Source organism: Schistocerca gregaria, chromosome 8 (genome assembly GCF_023897955.1).
Source record: "Schistocerca gregaria isolate iqSchGreg1 chromosome 8, iqSchGreg1.2, whole genome shotgun sequence".
Classification (NCBI taxonomy): Eukaryota; Metazoa; Arthropoda; class Insecta; order Orthoptera; family Acrididae; genus Schistocerca; species Schistocerca gregaria.
Genome location: NC_064927.1, coordinates 456581689 through 456599775, shown reverse-complemented (window position 1 = coordinate 456599775; position 18087 = coordinate 456581689). Strand labels below are relative to the sequence as shown.

Genomic DNA, 18087 nt, shown 5'->3' with positions numbered 1-18087 from the left:
CATGTTCTTATAGAAGAATGTACCGGTCAAAACAGGGAAAAATCCTATAAACAAATGTCTGTAGAGAAGTGCTTGTTGAGGTATGGAGCATTTTACTTGTGATGCAGTCAGCGGTGCAGTCTGCCTTCCTGATGGCGTACATGGCTCATTTCTTTTTGGTTGTGTTTCACTGTGTATTTGATCCTCTCACTACGATGCTTATTGTCAGACGTGACACTCACAGCTGTCTCCTCCTCCATCTGTAAATCACTGTGCGTAGTTTTGAAATTACGCTGCAGTTTGAGCAAGACTGGAGTGTGGAACGAAGAAAGCAGTGAAATAGACACCTGTTATTCCACCAGAGATATGGCAGACATGGTATTCTGCCTGACAGTATAGTCCTCGAAAACCAAAAATGACCGAATAGGGGAAAAAATTCGTGCCCTCGCGAAAATTTGTACAATGGCAAAAGGGAGAACTATGAACCACAACCGACGTTCAAGTCAATGTCACTCGCGAGTTGAACAACATCCCAAGTAAAGAGTTTTCCGACAGGGAAGAGGCTGTGTAGAAAGCCTCAAGCATTAAAACCAGCATCTCAACGTTTAACTTTGTTTTACCGACCCAGTCTCAAAACTTTCTAGACCGACGGATGAAACCACACTTCTAGAGAAACGTAAACTGGTTCGCTTACCAAACTTCCGTGGTCCCTCGTTAATTGGCTGTATTCTACAGCCGGATCTACACAGAGGCTGGTATCTGGAATATTCTGCTGGATTCTACGTCCACTGCCCTGCCCTGCCCTGCTCTGACCATATCATCAGGTCGTTTCCCTTCACACTGGGTTTCCGAATGGTGTAATGCAGAAAAAAAGAGGTCTTCACCCAAGAGTGATGAAACTGATAATGATAGTTCCAGTCAGCCTTGTTGAGCTGTCTTGTCAGCGACTTTGTATCTGTTAAGTCTGACAGGTGACCATCGGTCAGTAGGTGATCGCCAAAGTGAAAACTGGCTGCAGCCCCTCAGCAAATCCACAAAGTCAGGAGAGGGCGCAGCAACTCTTGGTCGACAGATATACAGGGAGTAATGGGAATAAGTGCAGATATTTTTATTGATGACTTATAACAGTGTCTTCGACAACATTACATCAGTATTTATGTCATTTTCAGACTAATAATTACAGCTATTAGAAGCAACATGTTTTTACGTTGTTTAGTTCCTTCAAATACTTGTGACAAGAGCAAACCGTTAAAGCTTATTTTCCTCTCGGCAGAGGGTCCATGCTGAAGTGTGGGTACAAGGCTGAAAAACGGTTAGCCTGTACTGACAGGCAGCGCCCTCTTGGTGGTTCAGGTAAAACCGTGCAGAAAATGTCGGGAAAGAAACTATGTGACGCGTTTGTGGGGAGAGTGTTCGAGTCAGAGAAAAAGCAACCAGCGCAGTAATGTGTGTGCTTATTAAAGTACCACTTATAAAAATATCTGCACTTTTTGCTTGTTACACTCTGTATATACAACGCGCACACCCCAACCGCTACTGTGTTAAGACTTGAAAAGAACATATTAGTAACATAACAGAGGGCGAAAGGTCGAGAGTCTGTCTTTTCGCCCTAAGTGAAGTGGAGCTCACATTTACAATTTTTCTGATTTATAGCTAAAATGAAGACTTAATTTTAACTACTGGGTTTATTAGTATTACACATATGTACTGCTACTACTACTAGCAAGCTGATGCGAATTACCTTCTGATTGAGAATGTTTACGAAATTGTATCTAAATGTTACAAAATTAATGATAGTAATATATCTGTCATATAAAAGAGGTGTCGTTTCTCTTTCCTTCCCTTTCTCCTCCCACCTCTTCAGTTTACATAACTGTCAGGAAGCATTCAGTTTTCTCAAGGTTCCTCAGTAATACGTGTCAAATTTCTTATTGCGCTTCTGTAAGATATGGCATCTACTTCTCCCATACTGTCCAGTTATTAACAAAATAAGAATTTATCTTTTATGACCTTTGCTTAAGCCAGTATTATATATGCCGAGACAGACCAACAAAACACTATATAAAAGTGAAGTGTTAAGCTCTATAGGATCTTCACATTATAAAGATAAATTTAAGCCTTTTGACTTAAAAGTTAAATTAAAAACTTATTAACAGACAGTTGATTTCTCATCAAGCCGTTCATTCGAGCCACTAATTAAGAGACTAATGATTATGCTACCTTTGCACGGTCAAAATACCGCGGCTCTTTAAAAGTTTGCTCAGTGAGCAGGCCAGACCTCAAAATATTTTCAAAAGGACATGTTTTTGATAAACAGGCGAAAATCAATTTTGCCTAGTTCCTTATAATAAATTTAAAAGGTAAAATTTTTATACAAATAAATGTACCAATTCTATCATTATTACAAGATTAAAAAATTAAATCACGAATCTTAATAAAAAATCTTAAAAAATTATAAAAGCAAAGTATAAAATAATGAACTAAAACGTAGTCTTAAAGATAGCTGGTTTAAAACACTGTGTATTAGTAAACTGCCACAAAAAGTTAAAAAAAAATTATATACGTATTCAGCGTTACTTATAAAGCGATGGTTGTAAAGAAAACTCCTCTAGTAAGTTAGATTTTACTGTTCTCTCAAATAGCATTCGTCGATATTCAGATCGGAGGATCAACCTCCGTCTTCACTTGTAACTCGTGGCAATAACTCCTCAAGGTTTTTGTGACATTTTTGCTGCATTGCTTGTGTAGTCATTTGGGTTAAAATTCTCTCTTTACGAAGCAAGTACCCAAACATTTCTTCGTATATTATCAGAAGGGAAATTGTATCCAGTTACGATATTACATAGAAACAAGTTATCAAGTTGAAGATGAAACAAAAATAAAGAAAGACTTTGCAATTAATATTTCATAAATTTTCACACCTATATTAAACTGATAAGACATATTATTATTGTCATTCATTTCGCAACCTGTAGATACAAATTCATAAATATTCTCAATTAGGAGGCGGTTCGCATCGACTTGCTAAGGACATCTTTGCTTCACTTCAGCCTGTCAATTCACTGATTTTTATCTCGAAAAACGTTTTCGCAATTTATTTTGTGTTTTTACAACTTTTACTGTAGACTGTAGTATTTCTTCCTTTCAATATATTTCTGTGTAACTTAACACTTCACAAGAGTCCATCATCGAGATGTTGGTTTCAATATAATGTTGTCATGTTCACTCTATGTCGTCTGTAATCTAAACTGTAGCTAAATGTTGGGAAAGGACACTACCATGTTACGTTGGCAGGAATTACCGGTAGTAATTGTTACATTGGGAGGGAAATAAATACTAATGAACGTGTAAGAAAGGAACTGGGAGCCTACGACTTTACTTCGTTATTTTGTTTGTTCGTTTTGAACGTAATTAGAACTGTACATCATTCAGTGTTAATCCATTGTATATTTTACAGCCTAATAGAATATTAATTGCATTTTATAAGTAATAAAAAATTTGCTGATTGCGTAACTTCTGCGCTTTTGCAACTGCATTTTATAAAGGTACAGTTTACATGCACAAACAAACAAAAATCTATATAATTATTGTTGTTATTTTCTACTCAACATAACGCTCATCATCATGATCAAAGTCAAGAGTTTCCTGTAGTTATTTACAATTGCGAAAGCTGATTATGAATAACAGAAGCATGTTTTATACGAGCTCGCGGAAGTGTTCAAATGATGTTTAATGTATTTCCTTTTTTGTGTAGGGAGTTTCATTTTATAGCACTAACTTCCCTGCGCTACAAATCAATAATTTTGGAACAAAATGTGAACTAAACAATAACAGTTTCTATTTTGTTATAAATACTGTTTGTTTTTAAGTAAAAGATGTGAGGATAACAAAGTGGAATAAAAAGGTGCGTAGGTTACAGGGCCCTTTATATATACGGTGGTCCATTGATAGTGACTGCGGAAAATATCTCACGAAATAAGCATCAAACGAAAAAACTACAAAGAATGAAACTCGTCTAGCTTGAAGGGGGAAACCAGATGGCGCTATGGTTGGCCCGCTAGATGTCGCTGCCATAGGTCAAACGGATATCAACTGCGTTTTTTAAAATAGGAACCCCCATTTTTTATTACATATTCGTGTAGTACGTAAAGAAATATGAATGTTTTAGTTGGACCACTGTTTTCGCCTTGTAATAGCCACAAACGTATAAGTACGTGGTATCACGAAACTTTCCGTCAGTACGGACGGTATTTTCTTAGTGATATATTACTCGTGTCAAAATGGACCGTTTACCAATTGCGGAAAAGGTCGATATCGTGTTGATGTATGGCTATTGTGATCAAAATGCCCAACGGGCGTATGCTATGTATGCTGCTCGGTATCCTGGACGACATCATCCAAGAGACCGGGCCGTTCGCCGGATAGTTACATTATTTAAGGAAACAGGAAGCGTTCAGCCACATGTCAAACGTCAACCACGACCTGCAACAAGTGATGATGCCCAAGCAGGTGTTTTAGCTGCTGTCGCGACTAATCCGCACATCAGTAGCAGACAAATTGCGCGAGAATCTGGAATCTCAAAAACGTCGGTGTTGAGAACGCAACATCAACATCGATTGCACCCGTATCATATTTCTATGCACCAGGAATTGCATGGCGACGACTTTAAACGTCGTGTACTGTTCTAACACTGGGAACAGGAGAAATTACGGGACAATGACAGATTTTTTGCACGCGTTCTATTTAGCGACGAAGCGTCGTTCACCAACAGCGGTAACGTAAACCGTCATAATATGCACTATTGGGCAACGGAAAATCCACTGTGGCTGCGACAAGTGGAACATCAGCGACCTTGGCGGGTTTATGTATGGTGTGGGGAGGAAGGATAATTGGCCCCCATTTTATCGATGGCAATCTAAATGGTGCAATGTATGCTGATTTCCTACGTTATGTTCTACCGATGTTACTACAAGAAGTTTCACTGCACGAGAGAATGGCGATGTGTTTCCAACATGATGGATGTCCGGCATATAGCTCACGTGCGGTTGAAGCGGTACTGAATAGCATATTTCATGATAGGTGGATTGGTCGTCGAAGCACCATAACATGGCCCGCACTTTCACCGGATCTGACGTCCCCGGATTTCTTCTACGAGGAAAGTTGAAGGATATTTGCTATCGTAATCCACCGACAACGCCTGATAACATGCATCAGCTCATTGTCAATGCATGTGCGAACATTACGGAAGGCGTACTACTCGCTGTCGAGAGGAATATCGTTACACTTATTGCCAAATGCATTGAGGTTGACGGACGCCATTTAGAGCATTTATTGCAGTAGTGTGGTATTTACAGGTAATCAGGCTGTAACAGCATGCCCTCTCAGAAATGATAAGTTCACGAAGGTATATGTATCACATTGGAACAACCGAAATAAAATGTTCAAACGTACCTACATTCTGTATTTTCATTTAAAAAGCTACTGTTACCAACTGTTCGTCTAAAATTGTGAGCCATATGTTTGTGACTAATACAGCGCCATCTACCACAAAGCGAAAAAAGTGGTCCAACTAAAACATTCTTATTTCTTTATGTACTACTCGAATAAGTAATTAAAAAATGGGGGTGCCTATTTTAAAAAATCGCAATTGATATCCGTTTGGCCTATGGCAGCGCCATCTATCGGACCAACCATAGCGCCATCTGGTTTCCCCCTTCAAGCTAAACAACTTTGGTTCTATGTAGTTTTTTCGTTTGACGCTTATTTCGTGAGATATTTGACCTGGTCACGATCAATGGACTACCCAGTATGCTCAGTCCCTTTCTAAGCAGTTTACCGTTTCCAGTTTGTAGGGGAATCTAGGAACACACTGATCGCATGCGTAAAGAAAGCAATAGATATGAGGTAATGCCTAATAGGTAGGCAACACACCTAACGTACAAGTAACGTGGGTACGGTCTTCTGTCACCAAGGCTGCTAGGAGAACTACCGTAGCCTACGCGTACTTGTGGTTGCCTACGGTAGTTTAACAACTCTGTGCTCGACTCGTCGTCTGCTTGTTGTGCAGGCTGAGGCGCGCGGACAGAACAATACGGGCGGCGGCCACGGCTCTCCTCCTGTGGCTGCTCTGGCGTCTGCTGGCGGCGCTGTTCTGGGAGTGACGTCACGGCACTGCTGCTACTTACTTCGGCCGACTATAGTGCGCAGCCGTCGAGGAGCCGACAAGATGGCGACGAGCCACGGACGCTTGGTCGAGCAACACGATGGCCAAGGAGTCCGTCCGTGAAGGCATTCTCTGGTAGACTCGTGTCAGCCCTCGTCGACACTCGTGTGCAACACTGCAGCCTTTGGACAAACAACTGATGCTGACAACGGTTCACACGGACAACTGTACTACTCACCGCACGTTTTTACCACCGACAAGAAGAGGCAGTTACTGTCCCTCGTGTAGACATACGCATTTGCACTGACTTAACTAACATATCATAATGCTTGTTTTCCTATTTATTCACTACTTTTAACAGACTTTAATTAAAGTGGCAAACACAGTATGTGTGTTTCAGAAAAGTGGTTCAGCCAGTGTCCAGGTCTAAGAACTAACAATTTCTCGAGAGTGAAATAAACATGTAATATAGCTATCTGAGAGCCTGGTCGCTGTTCTCTGTAACCTAGAATAAGGCCATTAACCATACACACTGAGTAAGTCCTTCTGTACAATTGTTTCATTTCTGTGCCAAAACTTCAATAAATAGCATCATGCAGTAGTTTACTAGTTTCCGCATAATGTTAAAAAAAACGCTAAGGCAAACACGGGTGTCTAACAAACGATATGCATCTCACAGCGTTGGCCTATCGTAATAAACTCGGCAACATGTCTAATTATCTCCTTGTCAACGGGATGTTGAACCTTGATACTCCTGCCTCGTGCTACCGTCTCTCACGAAAGAAGTAAGCATGGTGATTCGGTTCACTGTCGTACACAGGCAGTATGCAGAGCAGCTGACGAGATATTACAACTCACGTTGATACTGAAACTTCCTGGCAGTTTAAAACTGTGTACCGGATCGAGACTCGAATTGGAGACCTTTGCCTTTCGGGGGCAAGTGCTCTACCGACTGAGCCACCCAAGCACGACTCACGACCCTTTCTCACAGCTTTATTGCCGCCAGTATCTCGTCTCCTACCTCGCAAACATCAATTTCGAGTCTCGATCCGACACATAGTTTTAATCTTCCAGGAAGTCTCATATCAGTGCAGACTCCGCTGCAGAGTGAAGATTTCATTCTGTCACGTTGATACTGCTTATGAACTGTTCACAAACTTTCCTTAAGACGATGTGACGGATAATTTGCAACCCTAACCTCACCTGTTTTAACAGAGAATACCGCGTCTCTTGAGTTAATGCTGTGCGCTAAAACATTTAAAATGTGTGCAAAACTCTTCACTTAACAAAATTTTTCAGTGTCTATATAGTACTATACAATGTCTTTTAGACATGCATACGTGCTAGTATATGGGCCTTGCAAAATTGCATTATATGCCAAAACAGGCCAAAACTACGATAATAGTAATGCCTTCCCCTGTGCGGAGACAACAGTATGTGAGCACTAAAGGACGTTGACACGGTGACATATGGAAGTATGGATCAGTCCAGGAAGCGTTCACGGGTAGCCAAAGTGGTTCAGACGACCGCTCGCGTTAAGTTGCAAATACTAATTTTAATCCTTGTTCACTGCAAATTTTCATGTGTCACTAATAAATTGTACAGCTGAAGCGTAATGGTATTCCCAATCTGCGAATACATCTGCTTCCATCGAGGCTGGTCACCCACAGATATCGAACATTGACAATTTTGCTTTCATGCATGTTTACACTTCAGTTTCTTCCCATTCTTTTCTATTTCTTGTCCTGTCCTTCCTAGTTTTCTGGACCATAGTTCGTAAGAAGTTCATTTACGCAGCTTGCAGTTCGTTGTTGACCTCTTTGGTTGCCATACAGGTTTCCGTGCCGTTTGTTATTACGAGGTTATGCATGGGGACTTAATTATTAAAATGCAATAATTTTAGTAGCTGTGTGTCTGGTTACGAAGTCTCGTAACCGGTTGGCGCTGAGTCGTATTAGTACGCAATCTGACTGCATAATATAACTATAAAGAAAGAATGAAAGGAAATTTCCATTATCACAATTGATTAATTAAGTCCCCTGCAACTATAAAAGCTACGAAACAACAAAGTACAAGTGTAACTGATCTGTGAGTGGTAGTGTGATTCAACGTACATGAATCTGGCACGGTTCTTCCTCAGTATGACAAGATATTTTAAACACCATTTGCAATGAACTAACTGAAAAACCAGAAATACTATAATTGCACATACAAACCAGAATTACAAGTCTAATACATGAACACAAGCCATATGCTTTGTTGACTGAACCTGTGACCAAGAGGCATTGTCATTAAGGGAAAGTGAAATAATTTTTTTTTACCTCCATATACAGGGTGAGTCACCTAACATTACCGCTGGATGTATTTCGTAAACCACATCAAGTACTTACCAATCGATTCCACAGACCGAACGTGAGGAGAGGGGCTAGTGTAATTGGTTAATACAAACCATAAAAAGTGCACGGAAGTATGTTTTTTAACACAAACCTACGTTTTTTTAAATGGAACCCCGTTAGTTTTGTTAGCACATCCTAACATATAAACAAATACCTAATCAGTGCCGTTTGTTGCATTGTAAAATGTTAATTACATCCGGAGATATTGTAACCTAAAGTTGACGCTTGAGTACCGCTCCTCCACTGTTCGATCATGTGTATCGTAGAGCACAGAATTACTTAGGGATCCAAAGGGAACGGTGATGGACCTTAGGTACAGAAAAGACTGGAACAGCACATTACGTCCACATGCTATTTTTATTGGTCTTTTTCACTGACGCACATGTACATTACCATGAGGGGTGAGGTACACGTACACACGTGGTTTCCGTTTTCAATTACGGAGTGGAATAGAGTGTGTCCCGACATGTTCAACGTGGTGGCCATAATTTGCTGCACACAATTGCAATCTCTGGCGTAATGAATGTCGTACACGCCGCACTACATCTGGTGTAATGTCGCCGCAGGCTGCCACAATACGTTGTTTCATATCCTCTGCGGTTGTAGGCACATCACGGTACACATTCTCCTTTAACGTACCCCACAGAAAGAAATCCAGAGGTGTAAGATCAGGAGAACGGGCTGCCAATTTATGCGTCCTCCACGTCCTATGAAACGCCCGCCGAACATCCTGTCAAGGGTCAGCCTAGTGTTAATTGCGGAATGTGCAGGTGCACCATCATGCTGATACCACATACGTCGACGCGTTTCCAGTGGGACATTTTCGAGCAACGTTGGCAGATCATTCTGTAGAAACGCGATGTATGTAGCAGCTGTTTGGGCCCCTGCAATGAAGTGAAGACCAATGATGTGGTCGCCAATGATTCCGCACCATACATTTACAGCCCACGGTCGCTGTCGCTCTACCTGTCTGAGCCAGCGAGGATTGTCCACGAACCAGTAATGCATGTTCCGTTGATTCATTGCCCCGTGGTTTGTGAAACCCGCTTCATCGGTAAACAGGTAAAACTGCAACGCATTCTCTGGTAATGCTCATTGACAGAATTGCACTCGATGATTAAAGTCATCAGCATGTAATTGCTGATATAGCGACACATGAAACGGGTGAAAGCGGTGACGATGCAGTATGCGCATGACACTACTTTGACTCAGTCCACCGGCTCTCGCAATGTCCCGTGATGTGTGGGTTCATGGCAACAGCAGCTAACACACCAACTGCACCCGCTTCTCCTGTGACGGGCCTGTTACGGACCCGTTTGCATGCTACTACCATACCTGTTGCATACAGTTGGCGGTAGATGTTTTGCAATGTGCGGCACGTTGGATGCTCTCTGTCGGGGTACCGTTCTGCATACACCCTGCAGGCTTCATCTCCCCCTTTTCAGAGTTCGAATACACCATCGTCACAGTTCCTACAACACTACACTATCACAGACGTCTGGTAACACGGTGTACTACAGTTGGTCTACGTGCGGAGACGAATGCAGAATAACAATAGCAGCAAGCGCTACATGCGGACACTGCGACAGCTAGACCAAGCCACAACAGTGCACTAGAGCCACACTCGTAAACACGGTCGTCATCGTAAACATGTCCCTGCAGATGCTGCTCGCCGACCGTGGCCCGTGTTTGTTACAACACGCAACTGGACGTCGGAGGTTTCAAGCGTCAACTTTAGGTTACAATATTTCCGGATGTAATTAACATTTTACAATGCAACAAACGGCACTGATTACCTATTTGTTTATGTGTTCAAATGTGCTAACAAAACTAAAGTGGTTCCATTTAAAAACCGTAGGCTTGTGTTAAAAAACATACTTCCTTCCATTTTTTTATGGTTTGTATTAAACAACTGCATTAGCCCCTCTCCTCACGTTCGGTCTGTGGAATCGGTTCGTCAGTATTTGATGTGGTTTACGAAATATATCCATCGGTAACGTTAGGTGACTCACCCGGTATATTGATGAAAAATACGCTGTGATCATTGCAACATCTACCACCTATACATTACACCAACCGAACGGCATCTACTGTCTCGCCCAACAGAACAACAACTGCACACGACATCCTCTGAACTAGTACTGGTCTCGACATCCTCTCAACAAGTACTGCCCACGGCAACCTCTGAACTACTACTGCCAGTGGAGGTGGCGGAATAATAATCTTTGACGCAATCTCTGGCGCAGTGACTCAGTGTAGCCACCTTTCATATGGCCCTCCTCCACAGGCTAGAAATTGGTGGTATTTTTGCCAGCACTGGTGGTGAAAATACCACCAAATTCGTCCAAAAAATACAGACAAAAATAAAAGATGATATTAATAAGTAAATCTCACATAACTAATTAAATTTTGGCTTTGCACTGACCCTTTAATAACCTAACATATAAAATACAGTAAGGAATACAAGTGATTGCATACATGTGATTTTACATATTATTTTACACAAGTATCATTTGTCAGAGTGGTTACACAATAAAATCAATGGCACCAGCAATGACGAATAGGTGCAGGTAACATAAACATTAAATGCACAAAAAATCTGTTTATACCAATATTCACACAAAATCTTTTCAATAGTTCAATAAACAAGTAGCACTCCTCAGAGTAGTTGACAGTTCCAACAGTAGCATCCAGCAATGTTGAATAGGTGCAGACATCAACAAGTGACATCATTTCAGTAGAAGCAGTTCCATCAGTGGCACCCAGCAATGTTGACAGGTGCAGACATCAACAAGTGATATCATTTCAGTAGAAGCAGTTCCATCAGTGACACCCAGCAATGTTGAGCAGGTGCAGACAGCAACAAGTGACATAATTTCAGTAGAAGCAGTTCCATCAGTGACACTCAGCAATGTTGAGCAGGTGCAGACACCAACAAGTGACATCTCATCACTGGTTGAGCAGTTCCAACAGTGGCACCCATTAATGTTGAACAAGTGCAGGTAACAGTCCATGATAATCACTGTCAATAACTAAAACATTTCATCAGAGTTCATCAGCAGAAACTAAACATTTCCAAGTGGCACACATCAATTATAATAGGTGCAAGCACGAACAACAGTTTCAATGTACACACAGTTGCTTTTACAAAATTATTAGCAATGCTCTTCCACTAATCATATTATAATAAACACACATATTATAATAAACACACAAATGCTATCAGATAGTTGTCATATTAACTATTACAAATACACAAATATCAGTAAACCTATAATATTTAAGGATGTCAGTGAAAGCCACAATAAACAAGTAAAATAATATTTATGAGTTAGGTCGGTACCAGTTATTTGGGATTAGGAAAGTAAAACACACAAAATACACTCACTCATCTTTTTAATTGAGTAGTGTTCACTGTGTAAGTGCAATTCTGTCAAAATTGGGTGTTCAACATGTGTATCAAGCAGTAGTGGCAACAGTGTATAACAGTCAATAATAGTTAGTCAATGTCATAGTCATCATGTCAAGACCAATGTTTACCAAGACAATTCAAAATGTACGGTTGCTTAACAACTGTCACTGTGCCAAGATATGCAAATACTTCCTCTCTCCAAAAAAAGTATATACTGCTTATTGATTTAACAAAGTTTGTGTGTAGACAATCTTCCTTCCACTTGAGTGTTCTAGTCTGCCATCTTCACCCTCCTTGTTACATATAAACAAAACAAAAAATCCTCCTCATTTACTTTAGCTCATATCGACCAAAACTCCAATAATCACCAGCATCACATAATCTTAATACTTCAATAATACCTCTTCAATACGTCGATACATATAAACCTTATGACCAATATCATTTAACTTCCATAAAAACTCTTTCCTCTAGTCAGTCTCCTCGAACAAGTACAGATAAAATCCTAGTGCAAACTTCAGTTCATCATCCCATACAATCCGAAGACACAATGTCCACACACAACCTCTGTGTAATCAACCTGAGCAAAATGTTCTACTCATTATCAATTATAAAATACATTTTGGTTACCTTGTCCATCATTAAATAAAAGAATTGCATACATGACCTCTAACAGCCTTCAGTTTGAATAACTTTCAGTATGTAAGTACGAGTATGGAGTATGAATGATTACATAAGACTTTGAATTAATAAATCGTAATATTTCACAGTGTGTACACTACTTCAAGAATCATGGCAAAACAGAAGCAAACATGTGGAGTATTTTTTTTTTTTTTTTTTTTGTATCAAGTGTCACCTACTTTTTCAATTGCTCACGAAGAATGCAGTGTAATAACTGTCAATGGTCCACACCTAGTGATGGTATTTCATGTCGTTACCTTCCTTTCTATTAACATAAATTTATACAGCTTCCATAAAACCTCCAGCTCATGTGACTTCAATGAAGTTTCTTGTACCAATGTCGTTCGCAGAATTATAGCAGTTCATTTTCTTATCTTCAAATATAAAGCACTGAGCGTAAGCAAAACATGCAATAGCGAGTAAATATACCAGTAGAGAACAGAATATCAACAAGTGGAAGTAGCACAATCCCTACAACGAGGCTCTGCCAAGCGAACTATTTATAATTAATAGCATAGTCTGACCTAAACCCCATGTTCGTACACAGTATATCAGCATTTCTATATACAAAATTAAAGAGTAGTTACGATAACAAAACAGAAATGTGTAAATATGCAATCCACACGCAAATAAGCAAATATATATCTTACATAATAAACAGGTCATTAGCATCATATCAGCATAAGCAAATAAATGCTCATATGTTATCTTAATAAGTAAACATGAAGGCGCAAGCAGATAAATCACAAAGTATGACTTACATACATAACCATATCAGCACAACTAACCAGGTGACAATTATAATTTAAATAAATAATCACAGCAGGCACATATTTAAAAAAAATGACATCAGTGAAAAAACAGTGCAGCCAAGCGATGCATAATATACATAAGTAACAACCCTGTTCATTAATCAATCATTGTCTAAATCAGTTAACACAAAGTATAAATCACGTAATCGGGAGAAGCAAACTCCATATAAAGTACATGCCTAAGTAGAAATATGTTACCTGAAAAATAAACTCAATTAATAGTTACCTTTTTAGTTTATTACTTTCTTCTTCGAAATTACATTCTTCCTGAAATTTTCTCGATAGCAAGTCCTCTTAACGTCGGACACACACAGAATTTACATGAAGTTGCATGGGGGCTTAATTAAGTAAAATGCAAATATTTTTTAGTTTTAGTCGCTGTTTGTGCCGTTACGCAGTCTCGTAACCGGTTGGCCCTGAATAATTTTAGTACGCAATCTGACTGCACAGAATAACAACAAAGAATGAAAGGAAATTTCCGTTAATACAATGAATTAATTAAGTCCCCAGCAACTATAAAAACTATGAAACAAGAAAGCACAAATGTAACTGTTCTGTGTGTGGAAGTGTGATTCAACGGACACGTCTGGCACGGTTCTTCCACGATAAGACAAGATATTTTGAACACCATTTACACTGAAGTAATTAAAAAAAACTAGAAATACCATAAATGCATATAGAAATCAGGATTACAGTCTAACACAAGAACACGAGCCAGATGCTTTGTGGCTGAATAATACTCTTTGGCGCAATCTCTGACGCTGTGACTCAGTGTAGCCACCTTTCAAAGTTCTTAAATATTTTATACAACTGTATCCTGAAAAAACCTGAACGTTAATAACATAATTTATCAAGTCACTATAGCTTTACACTGAATTTAATCGGAGAAATTAGACTATGTATTTGTTTACGGCTGTCAGTGCATTCGCACTGAGCACTCGATCAGCTGCAAGTACGCGTGACGTAGGAAGCAATTGTTTGCGGTCAACGACCGTCTTGTGCGGCGCGCACACTTGACTGTCGCTTTGAGTACGTGCCGCCACCAGAACACGGCGCGGTATCCTTATATTCTCTGCGTGTTAACGTATAACTGTTAGTTTCTCAAAAGTATGTCAATCCACAAAAATTTTAACGTTCGATATATGATGTATTCCCTTAGAGCGCCGAGATTTAAGAGTTTCTACTTCGACAGTGTTATCATGAATAATTTTTCGAACCCTATATGGACCGTTATAAAGCAGAAAAAATTTGCGACACAAGCCTTTTCCTTTGTGAGACAAACGATGAGACTTAACACCTTCTGACCAACTGACAAGGTTTTTAAACGACCAGGACGTTTAGTTGTTTTTTCTCTTCTAGCAGCAGCAGATGCAATATTTTGCAGAGCCAGGTTGACAACTTCACAAAGCCGCAGTTTCCGTGTAGGCGGAAAAGGAACGATTTCAGAAATGCGATTTGTCGGTGCTTTTTTTAAATGTCAATATAGGCGGTAAAGAAGTTGAATCATTAGGGAGTTCATTCAGAATGTTTTGAAAAAATGTGAAATTGCTGATCCCACATTCTGTGATTCTGATGACAATAAAGACGACACAGTTTATTGATTTCTTTCATCCATCTTTCTGAAGCGATAGATTGAGGGTGAAAAAGTGAAATGAAAATTGGTTTAATCTTACGACGACGTAGAGTACGAGCCCAAATTTTAGAGCGAAACTGATATAACCTTATTTACATGTCCCACTTCTTTAAGAAAATGTTTGATGAAAGCATTAGATACTGAACGAGCTGTTGCTTTGCGTAAAGGCGTGAAATACCCATATTTTGATGTCAATTCCACTGCTACCAAAATGTACGCAAAACCGTTAGTAGAACGAACCACTGGACCGAACAAATCGACTGCAACCATCTCCTCTAATGTTGCTGGAATGATAGGAAACAACGGTGCTCTGTGACAAATAGTTGGCGGCTTAGCCTTTTCACATAATTTGCATTTGGCAAGAAGAAATCGAATACGTTTTTCCAAATGACTGAAGTAGCAATTTTCTCGTAATTTATGAAAGAATTTTCTGGGACCAAAGTGTACATAACTGAAATGTGTATATCAAATCAATTTATTAACCCACTCATCAGGAATGCAAACTAACCAAACAGAGTTGTCACCCGTCTTTCATTTAAAAAGAATGTCATTGTGAACTAAATAATACTGTCTAATCGCTACGCTTTCCTTTGTCATAAGGCTGGTGTCTATTGTCCTGTCTGTTTCGTCTGTCATTTCCAAAATCGCCGTTTTAACGTCCGTTCCGATCATTACCCCTTTTCTCTGAAAATCTATTGTGATTACCGTTACTGAAAAAATTACAAGAAGTTCCGTCGTTGTTGTCATGCACAAGTTCTTGTAGTAAAGTCTTAAAAGTTACATCTTCTGGCTAAAGCAATGTCTCTTATCGATTGTGGCAGCTTAGTTAAACAAATGTGAATGAATTCAGTCGGGCTATAAGGGGTTGGAAAGGAATTGATTCTTTCGGATCATGTCTTCAAAGTATTCTGCCGGCGTGCGGAACTCAAACTGTTTAAAATTATGCTGCATAATAAGACTGTTTGACTCTGTCTTGCGTGTTTTCGGACCAATATGCCGATAGAAATGCATGATAAAAGTCATTTACATTATTACAATACCTGATGAGTGTGCGCATGCGCGTCGCCGGTACGTTTTCATCAGTATCCTGAAAACTGTCACTTTTGGGTAAAATAGTCAAATTTGGTTATTCTTTACTGACTCCTTTTCTAAATAGATTGGTAGTGGAAGAGTTGTTTTGATAGATATAAAGAATAGAGCTGTATCATCTGAATCTCTGTCCCCATTTAAACCAAGATTTGTCAATTTATCTGAAATCTCCTCAACTCTTTCCGATAAGTCACCTATTTCTTCTTTCTGTTTATTTACGTCTTCCGTAAGTCTCGCGACTCGTGTTTCAGTATTGACACATTTAGTAGTTAACTGTTCATATTGCTGTGTTAGGTTATTTATTCTGTCATTTGGTAGGGATTCCTCGATTCTTTCAAATATTTCTTCCTTATCGTGTGCACGTTGAAGATTTAACTCTGAAAATTTTTGTACTGTCATGCGATCTCTTTCTTCCTGTTCTCTATCCTGTTCCTTTTGTTTCATTTCTATTGAAATTAATCTATTATTGAGAGCATTCAAAATCGGTTGTACTTCTTCTCTAATATCTTTACTTAATTCATCTTTCATGTTTTTAAAACATGTCCCTATTCGTGTGTCTAACCGTGTTTCCATTGTTTCCATCTCTGTTTTTAATTGAGATCCTAACTGTGATCCCAAATTTAATATTGGACTCATCAACTGCTCCATATTAACTAGTTCGAAATTCTTTTCTCCCCTAACATTTCCCGTAAAACTAACTTCCTTCGTTGTAGCTGTAAAGCTATCTGTGTTCAATGCTATCCCAGAATCTTCTGTCGTTAATCTCGTATTCTGTGAATTTTTTAATTGTGAAAAAATTTGAACTGGTTCCAGACTATATTCCCGGCTTAAAAATTGTTTTCTACTTCATTCTTCATCATACTGTTCTCCTGTGTTGGCGAGTTCGCCATATTAACAATTTCGTTAGTCTGACTATCCATCATTTTTCCTTTTTCATCAATCGTATAATCATTTACAAAAAATACAAGACTCGTCACTATACGAAAATTACACACAATGTAACACTTTATCACCAAAATACCATTCACACAAAATGCTTCCCGACAAACACAATTAATGAACAATTAAAATCTTTATAATTGCACAAAATTGTCAAACCCATATACGAGACATCAAAAATTAAATTCTGCAAAAATACCATTAGAAGAATGACAAGACAACTACAAACGTTCAATTACCAAATTGACAAATGCAATATAGACTACAATTACTAAACTACAAATTACTACAACAATATTACTGTCTGCTATTTTTACTGTCGGAAGAATTCCAAGGGATGATCCTGGCAGGGTTGCCAAGTGCATGGGGGCTTGATTATTAAAATGTAATAATTTTAGTAGCTGTGTGTTCCGTTATGAATTCTTGTAAGGGGGTTGGCCCTGAGTAGTATTAGTAGACAATCTGACTGCATAAAAGGACAATAAAGAATGAAAGGAAATTTCCGTTAACACAATTGATTAATTAAGTCCCCTGCAGCTATAAAAGCTATGAAACAACAAAGCACAAGTGTAACTGTTCTGTGTGTGGTAGTGTGATTCAACGTACATGTGTCTGGCACGGTTCTTCCTCAATACGACAAAATATTTTAAATACCATTTACAGTGAAATAATAGAAAAACCTAAAATACTATAATTGCTCATAGAAACTAAAATTACAAGTCTAATACATGTACACGAGCCAGATGCTTTGTCGACTGAACCTGTAACCAAGAGGCATTGTCATTAAGGAAAAGTGAAATTATTTTTTTGTTACCTCCATATACATTGACGAAAAATACAATGTGATCATTGCAACATCTTCCATCTATACATTACACCAACAGAACAGCATCTACTGTCTCGCCCAACAGAACAACAACTGCACACGACATCCTCTGAACTAGTACTGCCCTCGACACCCTCTCAACAAGCACTGCCCACGG

At 39.2% G+C, this 18087-nt stretch overlaps 1 protein-coding gene across 1 annotated transcript in view; it reads left to right on the top strand.

The window, feature by feature from the left end:
• LOC126284347 (fatty acyl-CoA reductase wat-like) overlaps nucleotides 1-6743 on the top strand; it is a 173276-nt gene extending 166533 nt beyond the window's left edge. The window contains exon 9 of the mRNA XM_049983202.1: nucleotides 6047-6743. Within this exon, the coding sequence (XP_049839159.1) occupies nucleotides 6047-6140 (94 nt within the window). The 3' untranslated portion in view covers nucleotides 6141-6743. The remainder of the gene's footprint in view (nucleotides 1-6046) is intronic.
• Nucleotides 6744-18087: the final 11344 nt, after the last annotated feature.